The sequence below is a fragment of the Podospora pseudoanserina genome, chromosome 4 (genome assembly GCF_035222485.1).
Source record: "Podospora pseudoanserina strain CBS 124.78 chromosome 4, whole genome shotgun sequence".
Taxonomy (NCBI): domain Eukaryota; kingdom Fungi; phylum Ascomycota; class Sordariomycetes; order Sordariales; family Podosporaceae; genus Podospora; species Podospora pseudoanserina.
The window spans coordinates 1,571,194-1,589,304 of NC_085923.1; the positions used below are offsets into that span (position 1 = coordinate 1,571,194).

Genomic DNA, 18,111 nt, shown 5'->3' on the forward strand with positions numbered 1-18,111 from the left:
ACAGTCAAGGAAGGGTATGATAACAACGCTCCGCTTTGTATTCTTTTTCTCATCAGGAAAGATACTAATGCTTCAACCAATGCAAATTACTGGATATAAGAAATCCCAGCTGTGTGTTGTGTGTGTGTGTGTGTTGTGTCCGATTCCACTCCCCTCCCAATTTGACATCTCAACTCCCAATTCCCCTGCTCGCTCGCTGTCCCATTCCCAAACTATACACAAAAGAAGTCACTCTGCTCGCTGGCAATGATGTGTGTGCGCGTTGCATGAAATACCAATGCTATCCCTTCCCACTCCTTCAGCCGTCCCAAACAAAGCACAAGAGCCGGCCCAAAGGCAACAAAAGAGCGTACCCATCCCAAGCCCTATACAGTGACCAAAAACAGAAAAAAAAGCAAACGAGTGAGAACCAAAACCTAATTACGCTTCCTTGGTATCAACCGCAAATCATCTGTCAGACAACCTCCCCTTTAACAACAAGCAGCACAAATCCTCCTACCACCAAGCCATCCCTTCTCTTGTTCCCCATGACACCCAATCCTCTCCCTCACCCTCTCAACCCTACTCTTCCACCTCCCATCAGCTTCATCCCTCTAAGAAATGATGATATGATTAAAATGCCCCGGCACCTTCATCCTGCACTTATCACAATCCGCCCGGTACCCTATACTGAACGACCTTTTCACTCCCGGCGGCACCGCGGTCCACGAATTGACCGTATGTCTCGACCTCGCGTGCCCCCGTTTCGGTGATGGCGAGCCCGATTCCACCTCCATTCCTCCATTTGGTGAACCCGGTCGCGGAGATTGCTCCCTCATAGATGCCAGCAACGGGTGCTCGTGCGTCAAGTGGCTGAGATGTCCGCTCGGGGACGTGGTGATAGGGTGAGGGGAGCAGCACGAATCAAGCACCATGGCTGGGCTGTCTTCACCGCCGGTTTCGCTGATCGGGGATGGCAGCCGGCGGTTCTGGATGTGATTCCAATCCGCCATTGCCAAAGCGTTGGTGGTCAGATTTGAGTCGTGGGCCACGGCAGCGTCAACCATGCCGTTGCTGTCAAAGGCCATGGAAGTGGGTTCTTCCGGTGTTGTTGCCAGCGCACCGTGGGCCTCGTTCCAGTTTTGGCCTCGAACCTGAGCTGCAAAGCTGCAATGTATTGGTGTCGGGATGCGACCGGTGACACTGGGAAGTGGCTCCGGTTGGAAAGCGTTGAGGTGGTTCGGGTTTGGCTCGGGGGCGGTGTCCATCATGTCCATGTCCATGTCCATGTCTGCCATGGTGATACTAACATTGACCGGGGATTGTAGGGTCGGAACTGTGACGATCTCTGGCTCCTCGGCGAAGGCAAAATGACCTGGCTCCTCAGAATCCGAACTGTTTGGCGTGATGGTTCGTGGTTGGCTCGGGATGATGAATGTTGTTGGTGGCGCATGGAATCTTGGTGGTTCGGCCCATCGCTTAGATGGGGGAGACGTCCTAAGTGGAAGGGCTTGGAGGCGTTTCTGGGTCACCAGATGTTAGCGACGTCCCGGCTATGTCGACTCTGATGGGATGCGACAAGACTTACACTCCTGTGTTCAGTGAAGCCAAGCGTACCACCAGGGGATATCTCGGCAAGGTCCTCTTCTCTCCCCCTTTTGCGCTGGAGCGCAGGCCAGCTCTCGTTGGACAACATGGCGCAATTGGTTGACGATGAGGCTCTGGGAAGCGTCCCCTCTATGCCTGTACCTCTCGACCAGTGCCGTTCGCAAGCAACCGGAGTCGTATACTGCGTGTTTATCAATAGTTGAGCGGAGTCGGAGAGCCGGCAAATTCGAGATGATGGTCGTCGATGAAATGATTCTGCGCGGTGCGTATAGCGAACGAATGTTTTAAAATAAATTGCCGACGATACCCTCCAGTACCATGTATCGTTCTCAATGTCTTGCAAGAAGAACAGAGGAAAGGAGGGGGCGGAGTCTGGAAGGGCTGACGGGAGGAATGGCAGACAGGCTGGATTGGAGGTCTGGGGCTGGGCCTTGGCCGTCTTCTCAGCTCCTGCTGGGGTTCAAATGGCTGTTAGCGAGAGACATGACGGTAGGTTGCGGTTGGCGCTTACTCCAAGTTTCTCACTAGCACGACCCCAAGACCTGGAACGTGCTGTCCCACTCCCCGGGAACAGGCAAGCGATAGCAAGTCCCGACGATGCTATCTTATCGATACGGGCAGGAATATGATATGAGAAGTCGATGTCGATGCAACTTGATGAATACCTAATTTGGCTCGTTGATGTGATCGTTGATGGGCAGAATGATAAAGAGCGTGGATGATGGTGAGAACAAAACTTTTGCCGTCCGAATATGCAGTGTGAGACAAACACTGCAAGCTGAAGAACAACGACGACCTCGATGAGGGGCTGGGCAACAGCCGACGTCAGATGCAACAGGGGGTCACAGCTGCCTGGTTCAACAGGAAACACAAGAGAAGCAGGATGAACAGGAAAGGGGAAGGAGTTGCAGGGTGAGGGCATCGAGGGATAGGTATCTGGTAGTTAGCCATCCAAAATACCTAAAGCATTGTCGAGATGCCTGGCCAGAAAAGAGAAGCATTTCACCTTGCTTCTTCGTGTTGACCCCACCTCCATCCAGACGCATCTCACGCACGGACATCCCCATAAACATGGGGCGGGCGTCAACCGTCAGTGCTCCCGGCTCGCTGGGAAGCCTTATTCACCAGTCAAGTCCCGTTGAGAAGCTCGTCAGTTTCAGAATTGCTTCAAGAACTGTCCACCGCGTCCATTTCCGGTTTGTTGTCTCTGTCCCATTTTGGAATCTGGATGGCAAACAGATAGGATGGAAAATAACAAGCTGACGCATAATTTACGGTCCGGCCATGCGAGGTTGGCTGGGAACCAGTGGCCGTTGGTGGTCGTTGGTCAACGGTCGGTCCTCGAGAGGCCGTCCACGAGTAGGGAGGGGACATCGGCGGTCGGGTCTGATGGAATCATGAACTTGATGAGAGATTTATCATGGGTGGATAGTGGGTGTATCGGACAATGGTGTTATTGCTGACTCGTGTGGTTCCAGTCCCGGAAGATTCAAAACGTGTAAGAAGCATTGAAGAACATGTCTTCAGTGCCACTTGGTCGGGACTGTGGGAGAATCAAAGGACACACAGAGTTCAAGACATGACTGTCGCCGGCCGACTCAAAATACTCATGCTCATATCACCATCCGGCCTCGGCCCCGGCCGACAATGGCTTCGGTAGCCGTGGCCTGGAACCCGGCAGTCAGCGATAAAGAACGGCCGGTCTCGCGGGCTTGTCGCCCTTAGGTCCGGCCTTTTTGCGGACCAGTGGAGCAGAAGCCCGCCAGTCCGTCGGCATCACAAGCACAACATCACGACCTGCTAGACCTCGGTCGTCTCGGGAGTGGAAAGGCTTCATTATCGCCAAGTGACCGATGTGGCACTCTGCTAGGCTCATGACATCGAGCATTGATGGGACCCTTGGTTATGCGTCACCTTCGAGCATCTGCTGTGTGATGCAAACCAAGGGTACGGATCCGGAACCCGGAGGACCCAGCCGTTAACTTCGGATCCAACCAAGCAGTCTATCCTCTTTTGGGGAATCGGAGGCTCGTTGCTGTCTCCAAATTTCTCCAAATCTTGCGGTTTGGTCGAGTATCTTCCGTGTCGCACTTTCACACAACTGACGACAATCCCATTCTCTTCTGGCCAATCATAAGCAGGGTGTTGCAAAGAAGCACAAATGCTCGAAGAGCATATCCAGATTGATACACGGGGCGGTGGCGGAGGCTCAATATGAGCTGCGAGGTTGATTACACGTCTGCTTGATGACCACGAATGGAAGGCGGTGAAGCATTGCATCGTCAAAAAAAAGTTTACCCCTCCCCCACCTTCGAAGTTACTACCCGCTACAACGGCGCATTTCCAAACTCGTCGCCCGGACGCCCTGCTGCATTGAGCCTAGGATTTGGCCAAAGACATCTGTTTCTGCTGCTTGCCTCCGTCTTCGGACACACATGCGTGGAAGGGATCGTCTTAGTGGCCCGGGGTGGCCAATTCCTCTTCCAGTCAGGTTCACCCCGCCAGCCTGTCGATGCTCTCAGTATTGCATCGTGGGTTGGATTTCATGAGCTGCCTACGCAGAATGCTGAAACTTGCAAATCTCCCAAGGTATATCTCGCTCATTGCTTGGAGCTCGCGATGGCATGTCAACTCAGCCACGGCGTTCAACGTACAGGTAGGGATTGTTACCATTTGGAAATTTTAGTGCCCGACATCCCGCCCCGGACCGATATTGGTCTTGGGACACTGAACTGGGGCACCGTCTGAGTCACTTGAACAAGTCAATATCATCTCATCTCCCACTTGCTCCAGAAATACCAGAATTGTCCCGATTCAAATATTCCAATTGCAAAGCTTTATCAGTCAAGCCCCTTTTAATTGGTTTATCGAAGTTCAAGCTCCTCGGTTTCTTTTGTTGCTGCACCTGGCCCACTACAATTGTAATTGCTCGGATCTCAGAGGTCAACCCAATTTTTGCCTTAAAGAACCTACCCCAGCCCATCTTACCCTCCAAACTGGCCGCACCTTCCCTGCTACTTGCAGCTACAACATCACCTCTGGAGAACATCGCTTCGTGTTGTCTCTTCTCGTCCTTCACAATACACCCTCACCCGGATTTTTGGGCTGTCTTGCTTTCATTCGACACGCAACCGTTTTATGATACCCTATAATACATCGCTCACCATGCCCGGACTCGATATGGCGCCTCTTCAGGCCGATGACATGAGAGGTACGATCCACCTCAGACGCACGCGCTTAACAGTCACTAACTCGTTCAAAAGTGTTGGGTCAAGATCCCCTCATTCCCCCTGCCCTTCTTATTTCTGAGATCCCCATCACCGAGGATGCTCTGCAAACAGTAGTAAAGGGCAGACGTGATGCCGTCGGCGTCATCATGGGCCGCAACGACCGTCTCCTGGTCATCGTGGGCCCATGCTCCATCCACGACCCCGCCACCGCCATTGAGTACGCACACAGACTCAAGGCTCTCTCCGACAAGCTCTCAGAGGACCTCGTCATCGTCATGCGCGCTTACCTCGAGAAGCCACGCACCACCGTTGGCTGGAAGGGTCTGATCAACGACCCTGATATCGATGAGACCTTCAAGATCAATAAGGGTCTCCGCGTATCCAGACAGCTCTTCCGTGACCTCACCTCCACCGGCATGCCCATCGCTACCGAGATGTTGGACACCATCTCTCCTCAGTTCTTGGCCGACCTGATCTCAGTTGGTGCCATCGGTGCCCGTACCACCGAGTCTCAGCTCCACCGTGAGCTCGCCTCTGGCCTGTCCTTCCCCATCGGCTTCAAGAACGGAACCGATGGCAGTCTTGGTGTTGCTATCGATGCCATCGGTGCTGCCGCTGCCAAGCATCACTTCATGGGTGTAACCAAACAGGGTCTTGCTGCCATCACTCGTACCAGTGGGAACGAGCACGGCTTCGTCATTCTCAGAGGTGGCACCAAGGGCACCAACTACGACAAGGCCAGCGTCCAGGCTGCCAAGGAGACCCTTGTCAAGAAGGGTCAAAAGCTCGCTATCATGATTGACTGCTCTCACGGTATGTCCTTGCTCGGATGAACCATAACATGAACATCTTTGCTGATAATATTTAGGTAACTCTAACAAGGACCACCGCAACCAGCCCAAAGTGGCCGCCACCGTCGCCGAGCAGCTCCGCGAGGGCGAGACCGCCATCATTGGTGTCATGATTGAGTCCAACATCAACGAGGGCAACCAGAAGGTACCTGCCGAGGGCCCTGCCGCTCTCAAGAAGGGCGTCTCCATCACCGATGCCTGCATCAACTGGGAGAACACCGTGGCCGTCCTCGAGGACCTCGCCGCCGCCGTTCGCGAGCGCCGCAAGGTCAACGCTGGCAAGGAGGCCGCTGCCGAGGCCAAGACCACCCCGTTGGAGGAGGATTAGGATCTCACCTTTGACCGGATGGGGAATACGTTGTATTTTCGGGAGTTTTTACCTCGACAAGGGGTTTCTGGGTTTAGCATTGGGCAATGAAAACACAAAAAGCGGAAGGAATGGGAATTTCAAAAGCAGGAAGGCAAAAAAAAGTGCGTCGTATCATGGGAAGGGAGACAAAAAGCAAGCTTGGGGAATAAACATGAGCAGGGTTCCATGTCGGTCTTTTTTGGTCAACAACAAAAACGGGGTTGATGGAGGGGTGGTGGTCGAGTGCCGTATAATGAAACCGTTTTTTGCGAGCAAGGTGGTTCCCGTAGGGGGGGAGTAATGTAAAGAAATGAAAAAGATCTTGTCAACATGTTCGGTGCCATGTGTATTACTTTCAACAGACCAAGCCCGACTCATTTGTCCATTAAGGCCATAACACGTCGTATGATATGTATTGCTTTTAACAGAGCCAAACCCAAGTTATATTCCCGTTCAAACGCCAAAAACACCGCGTCGCATCATGGCATCCATCTCCTATTACACATCTCCATCATCGTGCACCACCGCCCTCCCCCAAAGGACTGTACGTCCCCTGCCCTTCGCCTCCTCCTCCACCAGTACCTCTCCTCGTGAGCCCCCCTCCACCAATATTCCCCCCTCTCGGGGCATTCCCACCGGAAACCAACCCCCCTATCACCCCCATTATCCCCCCTCCCCCCTCATTCCCACGTTCTTGCCTCTGTCTTTCCATTCTCGAGTCAATAACCCTTTTTACCCCCGCCCAGCTCAGCAGGCCGGCGGTGCCGAGGATGAAACCCCAGACTATGATCTTGTCCTTGTTGCTGTCGCGCTGGAAGCAGGAGGTGACGACGTCTTTTTCTTCGGCGTCTTTGCAGATGGGTAGGTTGTATTTGAGGCAGAAGGCGCGGTTGCATTGGGTGCAGGAGGAGGAGGAGGCTCGGGGGGAGAGGAAGCCGGGGGGTGGGTTGGGGGAGGGGGGGTTGTCGTGGAGGGGGCCGAGGGGGATGATGGTGCTGTTTGTGAAGCAGGTGCATTTGCAGAAAGTTGGGGCGGCTGGACAGAGGGGAGGGAAGGGTTAGTGGGAAGAAAGGAAAAACGGGGAGAGGGGTTGGGGTTAGGGGTTGGGGTTAGGGGTTGGGGGTTGGGGGGTGTGCTTACAGGCTGAGGCTATTCCTAGGAGGAGGAAGATGGTGGAGAGGAGGGGTATTGGCTTCATGATTGGGGACGGGAGGGAATGGTGATCGGTGGACTGGTGGGTTGGGGTGGATGACGGGGGTGGTGGTTGATGAACTGGGTGGTGGGATAGGTCGCTATATCATCAGTTTGTTCGTCGAGCTTGGTTGGCCTGATATTGTTGGTTTCCCTCCCGTTGGGGTTTGCTGTGATATTCGTTCCTGGCGTCTACGCGATGCGATGCGATTGCGCTCCCTTATCTCCAACCTTCAACTGTCCGCCAATGCGATGATGCTGCCTGCCGCCGCCAACCACAGCCACAGACTTCCACCCACCCGTCACACCACCATACTATTCACCAGCCCCACTATGTGGGCCGAGAAAGCACAGACATTTCACACACGCTCCTAGATTTGCAAGCGTGCACAGGCCACTTTGGGAAGGGATATTTAATCTCGGCCACCCAGCCAGATTTTGATCGGTTTCTTCTTTTCTTTCCTCGCCCTTCGGGGCATTTGGTCAATTTGAAACGATACAGAGAAGATTAGCATGGCCCCTGCACTAAGGATGACACGCTACTCAAAGAGACGCTACCAATTTTTTCACTGTCCTCTTGGCGATCAGAAGCTGGGAGATGGGGAAGAGATGTTGATGGTTTTGGTGATGGTTGTTGGCGGTGGGAGATGGTTATCGTTGATTGGCGATGGATGCTATCTACTTTTGTTGGGCTTTTGGCAATGGATGACTGATGGATGATGTTGATGACGATTGATGGACGACTGGAATAGCTGTTGCAGGAATGATTGTCGTTGTCAAACTTGAAGTCGCGTGTTCAATGCTGCTGGTGACCTGCAATAGCATTCCGTCAATAACCTTGAATGTATGGTAGATGGCAGGTCAAAGAGCCATTTTCCCTATCTTCATGTCGTTGTACAATTACCTGATTACTTTCATTTCTGTGGTGTGTTACCGTCATCTAGATATCTATAAGGAAAATGACAGGACCGCCCGAACAAAAGCACCTGAACTCCATCTGGGTATCTCATCCTAGACTCTTTACCATTCCCCAAGACTCCCAACACAGAGTCTTAAGACTCCAACGGCATGCTATCAACCAAGCTCCTTTCCTGGAAAGATAACCCAAGCAGTCCATCCATTTCCAACCCTCTTCTCCTACTTTCCAAACGCACTCCTCAACACCGACTCATTCCCCACCTTGGACACCCTCCTGCTCGCCCCCTCAAGCACAATCTCCGACAGCTCATACCCCTCCTCATCGACATCCAACTCTGGAATCACCGGCGGACCCTCCTAGTCATCCTCCAGATCACCTTCAGCTCCCCTCCCCCTCCCACCAGCCTTACCCTTCCTAATATCAACCCACCCCATCCCCAAAGCCGTAAAAACCGCCACCCCTCCCGCCGCAGCAGCCATGTAAAACACCTTACCTATACTCCTCGACCAAGCCTCCAACACAACATCCAAATCCCCCTCTTTGACCACCTCCCTAAATCTCGTCGCGCCCGCTTGGAGGATCTCCCTGCTGTACGGAACTGCTTGGGATAGTTCATTTTGAAGGGTTTCCCCAAATATGGTGTTAGCTCCAGCAAGGAGGATGGAGATACCGAGGTTTTGGACAAAGACCAGGATGCATGTCCCCATTGCTATGTCCTGCGGCGGGAGGATGGCTTGGATTGCTAGGAGGGGCATCTGCATTCCCGCGCCGCGGCCGATGCCGCCGAGGATTTGGTAGAGGATGTACTGCACTGGAGGCGTGGTGGGGGAGAAGGTTGAGCAGAGACCGTTGGAGACGGCGCCGATGGAGGCGGAGAAGATGGTGTAGGGGATTATATAGCCCGTTTTTTGAACTGGTGAGGGGAGGGCGACGGTTAACTTTGGAGAGTGGTGGAAAGGGGAGGGGAGGGACTTACCAAGCGGACCGACGATGACAGCTAGGATGAGCTGGCTGACGATGCTGGCCATGACGTACACGCCTGACATGATGGGGGTTGCGCCGTGGACGGCTTGGAAGTATATTGGCAAAAAGAAACTCGCGACGTAGACGATGAAGAGGAGGAAGCAGTTTGTGATGGCGCTGGTCCAGACTTGTCGTTGGGTAACGAGGGAGAGTGGGACGAGGGCTACGTCGCCGAGGTACCAGTCCCAGACGAGGAAGACTATCGTCGTTGCGCCAGCTCCGGAGAAGAGGCCAATGATGATGGGGGAGTTCCATGGGTATTTGTCACCGCCCCATGACAGCGCTAGCATCAGTTGGACAGCTGCCGGTGTTAGCAGTGCGAATCCGAGGAGGTCGAGCTCGATGTAGATGCGACGAAGGACGTCCATAGCGCGCCGTTTCTGGAAGGCGTCTGGTATGTGGACAAAGGAGAGCGCAACGATGACAAGAGCGCCGATTGGGAGGTTGATGTAGAAGCACCAGCGCCAGGAAACGTAAGAGGTGAAGGCCCCACCAACGAGGGGACCAGCAATGATGCCAAGCTGCGAGAAGCCCATCATGATTCCGGTGTATGTTGGCCGCCGACTCATGGATACTGATGTTCCGAGGATGGTGAGAGCTCCGTTGATGAGGCCCGCCCCCCCGATCCCGGCGATAGCGCGACCAGTGATGAGCATCCAGGAGGCGACTGAGGCGCCGCAGATGGCAGAACCAATCTCGAAGATCGCGAAGAAGGTGATGAAGGTCCATTGGGTGCTGAACTTCTGGTAAATCTTGCCTGTGAGGGGTTGAAGGGCGGCGCTGGCGAGTTGGTAGATGGCGGCATACCATCCGACGTCTTCGAGGGATTCGAACTCATCCGTAATGCGAGGTATCTGTTTCCGACAGATTAGCGACCTGTATCTCGGAGAAAAGGGGCGCTTTGATAGCGGTACTCACTGCAGTGGCGAGGATGGAGGTATCAAGCATCATCAAAAAGACAACGACTGTGACAGAGGCCAGCAAGGCGGCCAGCTTGAATCCTTCGACATATTCGGGCTCAATAGTCTTGGGCACGGTGAACTCATTCGAGGGACTTGGCTGACTTGAGGGGCCGTCGCTTCTTGTCGCAGCTCTTGAAGGACCGGGGAATCTATCGAGTTCTGGATCTGAAGGCAGACGGCGATGGGAAAGCGACCTTCTCTCCATCGCAGTGGCGGCGATTCACACGAGAAGGAGTAGCAGGATGATGATGATGCTGTTGTTGTCAGTCGTCTTTACATGGAGGCTTACCAAGTTCGGGCAAAAATAAATTTGTCGTATTTGAAGCCAAGTCAAAAAAGTGCATCGAGAAAGTCGACTAGGTCGAAAGGGCAGTTGTTGTACTGAGGACTGTTAAGTAACAACTCAACCAGTCGCGTCTACAGAGACACAGATCCATATCACTCGCCGACGGAGATGCCATTGCAACTACTGTAGGGCAGTAGGTCACCTGGGCTGGAGCAGGGCGGAATCACCGTCATTTTCGGCCTTCAGTGTAAGGGCCGCAGCGCCAGTTGCTCCTTCCACTTTTGCTTAACGCATGGGCCATGAGCTTCAACACGAAACTTCATCGCATGTAGCAACGTGCGTAGTGGCCGATCATTCAGCCTACAACACCACATGGAGTACTTGTACGCATCCGTGGATGACGCCTTTCCTTAGCAAGTAAGTGTGAGGGTCATCGCAACGACAAGCCAACCACTGAGAATTCACAGCACATTGGTTCTCTTTCGCTGATTCAAACCACACAGGAGTAACAGGACATACGGCGGTCGAATTTATCGCATCACATCAAGTATCTCATCCTACAACAACCTGGCAGCAATTCGGCCGGAACCAAGAGTGTCGTCAAAAGTGGAGATCAACAACACAACCCTAACCCTGCCAATGCCACTCCGTTCCGGGCGATCCGGAATGGAAGCTTCGGCTCCACAGGCATGTGGAGCGGAGTTCGGACAAATCGAGATTTCCCGACTTCCGAGCTCACCGGGCAAGTTTGCATCGAGATCCCATTCATTCAACATGGCCACGAATCCTCCTCCAATGCGCTTCGATACCACCCATTCCGGCTGCTGAATCCATTGTCACTCTTTTACTCTCCTTCTCTCAACGTTGCTAGTTTTCCTCGTTCAGATTGGCGCTCTCTCTCAACCGTGTGGGATATCGGAAACCGGTATTCCGGCCGAAACCGTGCCCGTCTCCTTTCTCGGTTTGCGTGCCCCTTTTTGAGCAGCACAACGTCTTGAGCGTTCAACCCTAACCCTTCCGAGAGTGTTCCTCCAACATCATGGAGACAGCATCGTCCTCCTCAACGACGACAACTAACGGCTCGGTTAATGGGATGCCGGCCCCGTACGGGAGGGCTTGCACAAACTGTGCGAGGGCGAAGTGCAGGTGTATCTACCGGACCGTCGGTGCCGACTGTGAGAGGTAGGCCAACACCGTTTTCACTCTAATAATGGCCGAGAGGACTTTCGGCCGAGTTGTGATGGCTCAACTGCCTCCTACTGTTTATTCAACGTCTTCTGTTTGTACTCTTTGAATCCTATAAGCATACGACCGTTGGACAGACAGGAACGGGATTGGTCATCTGCTCAAAACAGCCTGAAACCGCCGTGCCGGGACGGGTCAAGTCCCCACCTAGGTGTGCATGATGGTATGCGGTTGCCCGCATTTCCCCACGGCGCCTATCCCGTCCCAGGTTGGCGGCTCCGTGTCCCGGAGCACCGGGTCCGGGTTACAGGTCCGGACGAGGCTCAACTCCGCCGTTGGCTTCGGTGATCGTCGTTCCACTTGCAGTTCCCCATGGGGTCCCCTCTATTTCGTTGACACATTGCTCCATCCATTGCTTGGACGCTGACATGGAACCAGATGTCATCGGTTACGGAAAGAGTGCATCCCATCGGTCTCGGTCAGGAAGAGAAATGGCAAGCGTACCCATGTCTCCCGTGCCGCCCAGCTTGAGGCTAAGCTAGAGGACCTTGTATCTCTTCTCCGTCATCAGGCCGGACCGGGTGGCACGGCTCCTTCTCCAGGTGAGCCGTCTGTTGCTTCTAGCACACCGGCACCAAGTGCTCGTTCGGCGGCCAGTGTTGCGGGTGATCATTCACCACATCCGGTGCCAGTTGCTGTTTTGCCTCCCCAGCTACCAGATTGTCATCCGGCTCATGGAAAAGGCCGTCCAACGCCTGTCGCTCGCGGTACTCTCCTTGGCAGCGTATTTGAGCCTCAAGATGTGGGACCGCGCTCACCAACCCCCCCGCCGGTCGAGCCGCCAGCCATACCGTATTGCACCTATCAGCCAAGTCCATTCGAGGCTGCTGATGGACTGGTGACGTTCAGAAAGTATATGTTGATCTTCCTCCCATTTGTATACCTGCCATCCAACATGACGGAGCAACGGCTTCGAAAAACATATCCCTTTTTGTGGTTCAGCATCATGACTGTCACCTCCAAGAACGCGGATCGACGTCTTGTGATGAGCGAGTCAATCAAGAAGTTCATTGCCCAGAAGATGGTCATGGAACATGAGAAGAGCTTAGACCTTCTTTTTGGCCTCTTGGTCATCATGGGCTGGTGGGATTGTCGTCTGTCTGACCTGAATAGGCAAGGTGCTGACCCAGATGCAGGACTCATTATCACATAAAGCGGGAAAAACCCATCCTTTCCCTTCTGGCATCGCTCGCAAAGTCATTAGTATTTGATCTTGGCTTGAACAAAGTTCCTAGTGAGCCGTACATTTCAGCGTGTTTGAAGACGGCCTTCCACCCTCCACCAAGAGAAAAGACGATGGAGGAACGACGAGCCGTGCTGGCGTGTTTCCTGCTCACATCTCAGATATCTCATTCCCTAAAGAGGCTGGACGCCCTAACCTGGACGTCTCACATGGAAGAAAGCTTACAGTTCCTTACCCAGCGGCACGAGTGGGAAGGGGATGATCTTTTGGTTGCTCAGGTCAAGATTCAACTCATCGTCGAGCAGCTCAACAGGGCCACATCACAGTCAATAGACAATGCGCCACCTTCGTACTATCTTTCGGCCCTCCACACTCAGCTTACCAACGTCAAGACCCAGCTCCCCAGTCATTTGCAACAAAACGGTACAGTCTACTCCCCTCGTCTCTCTCTTCATTTAGGACTGCAAATGCTAATAACACCACGGCAGACACAATCCTCAGCCACATCTCCTACACCGAGCTCGCCATCCACGAAGCCGCCGTTGCCAAGCCCCGTATCTCCCCAACCACCACCGTCCCCGACCTCCAGCGCTACGCCGCCATGGAGGCCTGCCTCAACGCCATCAAAGACTGGTTCGACCGCCACTTCTCCATCCCGTCATACGTCTACATCGGCATGACGTTCAGCTACTGGTGCCACATGGCCCACTGCCTCCTCTCCCTCTACCGGCTCTCCGTCCTCGACGACCCCGCCTGGGACCGCCGCGCCGTCCGCAACAAGCTCGACCTGCTACGGATCTGCGACCAGCTCAAGCTAGGCTTTGAGGAGCTCTCCGCCAAAAGAAGGCTAGACTCGGGCCCGACGATCGAGGAGGATGGGTTCACCAAGTTTAACATGATGCTGCGGACGATGAAGAGCGGGTGGGTGGCGGAGCTGGCGGCGATTGACGGGGTGGATCTGAACGGCGGGGGGCATCATTCGAGCTCGGTGGAACAGTACCTGGATGCGGGGAACGCGAATGAGCTGAACTTGCCGTTGTTTCATGCCGAGGATCCGGAGGCGTGGATGGCGGGGTTGTTCGATATGAATTGGGATCCTTAAGCTTGCTCGGCAGCATCGTATTGACATCACCGGACAACTGATCACGGCAACTTGAACGAGGACAACTTTTATTTACGCGACTGTTCTGTTGTTACAAAGGTTCTATACAGGGTTTCTCCTTAGGGGAGAGAGAGGGGGTGAGGTCAGAGCCACGGCTGTGGGCATTGCTGGTACTGGTGGTAGTGGTGCTGCCCATTCTTGCCTTGCTTCCCCTTCATACTGCGGCTGTGAGGCGCTGAAACTCATCGCTCTCGACTTGATGCCCCCGGGTATCATGAAGTTGGGTAGATTCGGGCTCGCAACATTTTCTGGGCCCTGTGGTGGTCGGGATGGCTGTGATGGGTGCGGCGGATAATACGGTGATGCCTGTGAGGCCATACCGAGCGACTGCCGGTGGGGCGTCAGGGGCGACACCGGGAGGACCGGGTGCCCTGGGGAAGGATAAGCTGTGAAGGCGCTTACTGGGCGGTAGGGCACGCCGTTTGCGTCGAGGTCACCGACTTGAGAGGAGGGGATGTACTGCTGCTGCTGCTGCTGCTGTTGGTAGTATCCCTGATTCGGGGCATAAGCAAACTGCTGCTGGGGTTGGCCGGGTGAAGTCTGGGCAAAGGCAATGTGCTGCTGCTGCTGCTGCTGCTCTTGACCCGGCGATCCTACCATTGCAAACTTCTGTTGTTCTTGTGTTGGTAGGGGGGGTAGGTAAGCCCCATACTGCTGCTGCCCTTCCCGTTGGTACCCCCATACTGCCCCTGCCCCTGCCCCCGGACTCCCACCCACCGCTACACCAACCTGCGACGGAGAGAAACTCGACTGCCTCCTCGCGCCCGCGGCAGCGAATGCGTACTCGTCTTTGTGAAAGAAGGGTTCATCGTTTGTGACAGAACCGTTCCTACTGCTGAGATCACCTGGAAGGGTCGGTTCAGGGTATTGCTGCGGCTTGGTATTGTCAACCATGTTCATCGTGTCAGGGTAATCAGCCGTGACGACTGCACCGCGGATCCCGCCTTTTTTCTTGCGCCAGAGGAGGAAGATGATGAGGGCGATGAAAGCGACGGCTGCGACTGCCCCGGCTGCTATCCCGGCTGCTGTGCCGGGGGATAGACCGCTTCCCTCTTCTGAAGGGGGAAGGGGTGGTCCAGTTGCGGAGGAGGAGGCGCTTGCGGCGGAGGAGGTGGTTTCTGTTGCGCTGAGTGTTGTGGAGGTTTCTACCGCGCTGGTGGTTGTTTGAGTGTCATCAGTTTTTGTCGTATCGTCATCTTCGGTTGTGGAGGAAGGGGATGGGGTTCGGGAGGACAGGCGGGTGGTGATGGTTGTGCGGGCGGTTATTATGGTCGTTCTTCGCGGGGGGTCTGGTTCTTGGTCTTGTCGGGGAGACAGGTGGTGGATGGGTTCGTGGGGGAGGTTGCTTGGTGGGATAGCGGGCTGGGGTTGTTAGTTGATGAATGCCATGAGCGTCGGATCACACGAAGACTTACATCCACCGTCCTCCCCCTCACCACCGTCGCTACTACATCAACACGTGCTATCACGCCCACAGTAACCGAAAGTAGCAATCGACCGGTCTTCATTTGCTGCCTGCTGCGACTGCGGTTGCTTTTCGATGGAGATCCTCAGTTATGTTGCATTCTTTCCCGGAAGTGTGTTGTATATCGCTTGCTAGCTGCTCCCGTCGTCAAACTGTTCGTCAAGAGTGGGAAAGCAAAAAGAGGGGGACAAGAACATCCATGTGAACACGGGCTCGGACTTGGGGGGGCCATGTATCACTTATAAAAGGTGGCTTTGTATACAAATCTTGGAAATCCTTCCCGTCCCCGTGTGGATGAATGTTTTTGGTTATTATGCGAACTTTTGGTCTGGTATCAGATGTGAGGTTGTCGGGTTTGGCCACCCAAGGAGACGGGCTCCTTGGAGCAATGGGATTTTTCGGCATCAGCTTTCTGTTAAGCTTACATTTGATCCTGGTCATGGGAATAGGCAAGGGGGAACGGATATGTACAGTAGATCTCGTCACTCAAAACAAGCTGTGGTCAATTTGCGGTCGTCGTCTGGGCGGGCTGGGAGGAAAAATAGAATGGTTTTGTGGAGTCCGAGAAAGCGACCAATGGGAAAATTCCGAGGGAGAGAAGCAAACATTGATGTTGCTGGCGGTGGTGGACTTTGCAGGACCAACTCAACTCCTTGGCCGAAGGGACGGGTGGTTTGTTGTTGGTTTGGGGGCCGGGCTTGGACCGTGCCCGGCCGGTCGGGTCGGTGGGTGGTGGGGCCGGATGTGAGATGTGAGGGGTTGTTGGTGCTCGCTTTTAGTGTGTCATTGAGAAAGATGAAAAGTTTGAGATCTCTCCTGTGATTGGACTGTTGAGTATAAATATGGGAAATTGTTTGCATTTTTGGGATGTTGGAAGGCGAGAAGGTGAGGTGGGTGGAGGATGTGAGCAGTGTCACACATAACCCTAACTGCAAACTGGAGCTAATGTACACTTCACAGGAGGGCAGAAAATGGGGAAAATGGTTTCCACAAAGTTTATTCACTTCTAAGACAAAGCGTGTCAAAAGGAAAGTAGTTGTGTTATTCTCATGATTGTGTCCCCATCATAACTCTAACCGACTAACAGACCGACCGACCCAAGATATCCTATGCCATGCTGGCAACAAAGTGTGTTGATTGAAGAGAGTGTGAAAAAAGGGTATCGCGCAAAACTTGTGTTGTGTGTGTGTGTGTGTGTGTGTGTGTGTGTGTGTGTGTGTGTGTGTGTGTGTTGTGTGTGAGTGAGGGAATGATTTATTTACATCCAGAGCAGGAGCCTATAGGTGAGTTGTTAATAATGTGAAAGACAGGAGAGGAGAGGTCGTTCGTGATGGGGTAGGGTGACATACAGTCAGAGCCGCAAGAGCAGCTAGAGGCGGAGCCGGAGCAGTTGCAAGAGCCACCCATTTTGATAGTTGTTTGGGGTTTGTTGGTTAAGAGTTAATTGTTGGTTTTGTATTGATGAGTGTGAGATGATTGGAAGCTGATGGTGGAATAAGAGGGAGAAATGAGGGGAGATCAAGCGGGTATTTATACACCGAGATCTGGCGGATTGGGGGACAAGAGAAAGAGGCAGGCACGCAGGCAACACAGCAGATACGATGGCAAAAAAAAAAAACCGGATGCCACCTAATGCGTGGTTTGTGCCGGTTCTGCGGATCATGGCGTGCGTCTTTTGTGCGGGATGCAGCTGTTTGGGGAGCGCTAGAGACGTGGTCCACCCCCTTGGCAACCTAGATTTGTTGGTGACCAGACCACCAGGCGTCAGATGGGCAGAGTGTTATTGGATGGCCATGACAAATTGGAACGGGAATTGATTAAGGCAAAGAAGATAGGTAGATACTGAGAACGGAATGTTGAGGCGAGCTCTGGCGTTGGACGTTGGCGTTGAGGTCACCGTCTAACTGCTAGAGATTGCTTTGTGATATGGCCGCTCGCCCTAACAGCGGGGTACGGCAGATCACAATGTTCCTGGGGCAGACTACAACGCTTGTCTTCCGATCGGGTTATTTACCGATTCCAAACTAACACCGGGACTGGGTGAACGAATAGCGAACCATTACAAGACCCTGAAAATGAAAGATTCTAGGCTTTCTCAACCTCTCACGCGTGAACCCTTTGACGTACACTTGTAAGTTGAAAGTGCGGGGTCACTGTGCCACGGTCCACCAGGGCCGATCAGCTGCGTCATCCCCCACCAAAAGTGACCCCTGTCTGCGATATTTGTGCGTGAACTTCATCCAGTCAACGCCAGTCATCCCACCGCTAGTGTATCTGTGGTGAATAGCCAAAGGAGATGGTGATTCAGCTGATCGAGCGTTTTCAAGAGGTTTCCGCGGGGTCACCGGCCTTACGCGCGCCAATCATTCACTCATTCACGGCGGCGAACGGCGTCATGGTTCGGGTCCCCCCACGACGCTGTGGTACATGCGAGGTCCACAATGCCGCAAACCGCCGGGGGTGGGTCGTCCGTTCCGATTCGGTCGCCACCGGTTTCCATTCGTCATGGTTCCGGCACCTTTCGGGGTCGGAATGTTAAACTGATGGCCGTTCATGCCGCGGCACACGAACTGTCATTGGACCCAAGTCAGGAAGGCTGAGCGCCGTGTTGGATCCATGGCCATGTCACAGATCCATCTGATTTTCGAGGTGGTCAAG

The 18,111-nt window shown here is 53.9% G+C and overlaps 6 protein-coding genes across 6 annotated transcripts; 2 read left to right on the forward strand and 4 right to left on the reverse strand.

Moving 5' to 3' along the window:
* Positions 1-9: 9 nt before the first annotated feature.
* QC764_403550 (uncharacterized protein) lies at positions 10-3,143 on the reverse strand. Its single transcript, XM_062946646.1, has 2 exons — positions 1,568-3,143; positions 10-1,502 (listed from the first exon to the last, which is right to left on the reverse strand). The coding sequence occupies exons 1-2, from the start codon at positions 1,673-1,675 to the stop codon at positions 594-596; spliced, it is 1,017 nt and encodes a 338-aa protein (XP_062800349.1). The 5' UTR covers positions 1,676-3,143; the 3' UTR covers positions 10-593.
* On the forward strand, positions 2,275-6,435 carry ARO4 (3-deoxy-7-phosphoheptulonate synthase). The gene is made up of 3 exons (XM_062946645.1): positions 2,275-4,798; positions 4,851-5,630; positions 5,686-6,435. The coding sequence occupies exons 1-3, from the start codon at positions 4,726-4,728 to the stop codon at positions 5,994-5,996; spliced, it is 1,164 nt and encodes a 387-aa protein (XP_062800350.1). The 5' UTR covers positions 2,275-4,725; the 3' UTR covers positions 5,997-6,435.
* Positions 6,393-7,540, reverse strand: QC764_403535 (uncharacterized protein). Its single transcript, XM_062946644.1, has 2 exons — positions 7,158-7,540; positions 6,393-7,052 (listed from the first exon to the last, which is right to left on the reverse strand). Exons 1-2 carry the CDS (start codon positions 7,213-7,215, stop codon positions 6,529-6,531), a joined length of 582 nt encoding a protein of 193 aa, XP_062800351.1. The 5' UTR covers positions 7,216-7,540; the 3' UTR covers positions 6,393-6,528.
* A 554-nt stretch (positions 7,541-8,094) lies between these two features.
* Positions 8,095-10,935, reverse strand: QC764_403530 (uncharacterized protein). Its single transcript, XM_062946643.1, has 3 exons — positions 10,069-10,935; positions 9,104-10,004; positions 8,095-9,040 (listed from the first exon to the last, which is right to left on the reverse strand). The coding sequence occupies exons 1-3, from the start codon at positions 10,315-10,317 to the stop codon at positions 8,484-8,486; spliced, it is 1,707 nt and encodes a 568-aa protein (XP_062800352.1). The 5' UTR covers positions 10,318-10,935; the 3' UTR covers positions 8,095-8,483.
* A 190-nt stretch (positions 10,936-11,125) lies between these two features.
* QC764_403520 (uncharacterized protein) lies at positions 11,126-16,854 on the forward strand. Its single transcript, XM_062946642.1, has 5 exons — positions 11,126-11,580; positions 12,022-12,726; positions 12,780-13,249; positions 13,315-16,651; positions 16,688-16,854. The coding sequence occupies exons 1-4, from the start codon at positions 11,438-11,440 to the stop codon at positions 13,926-13,928; spliced, it is 1,932 nt and encodes a 643-aa protein (XP_062800353.1). The 5' UTR covers positions 11,126-11,437; the 3' UTR covers positions 13,929-16,651; positions 16,688-16,854.
* On the reverse strand, positions 13,980-15,627 carry QC764_403519 (uncharacterized protein). Its single transcript, XM_062946641.1, has 2 exons — positions 15,404-15,627; positions 13,980-15,350 (listed from the first exon to the last, which is right to left on the reverse strand). The coding sequence occupies exons 1-2, from the start codon at positions 15,494-15,496 to the stop codon at positions 14,031-14,033; spliced, it is 1,413 nt and encodes a 470-aa protein (XP_062800354.1). The 5' UTR covers positions 15,497-15,627; the 3' UTR covers positions 13,980-14,030.
* Positions 16,855-18,111: the final 1,257 nt, after the last annotated feature.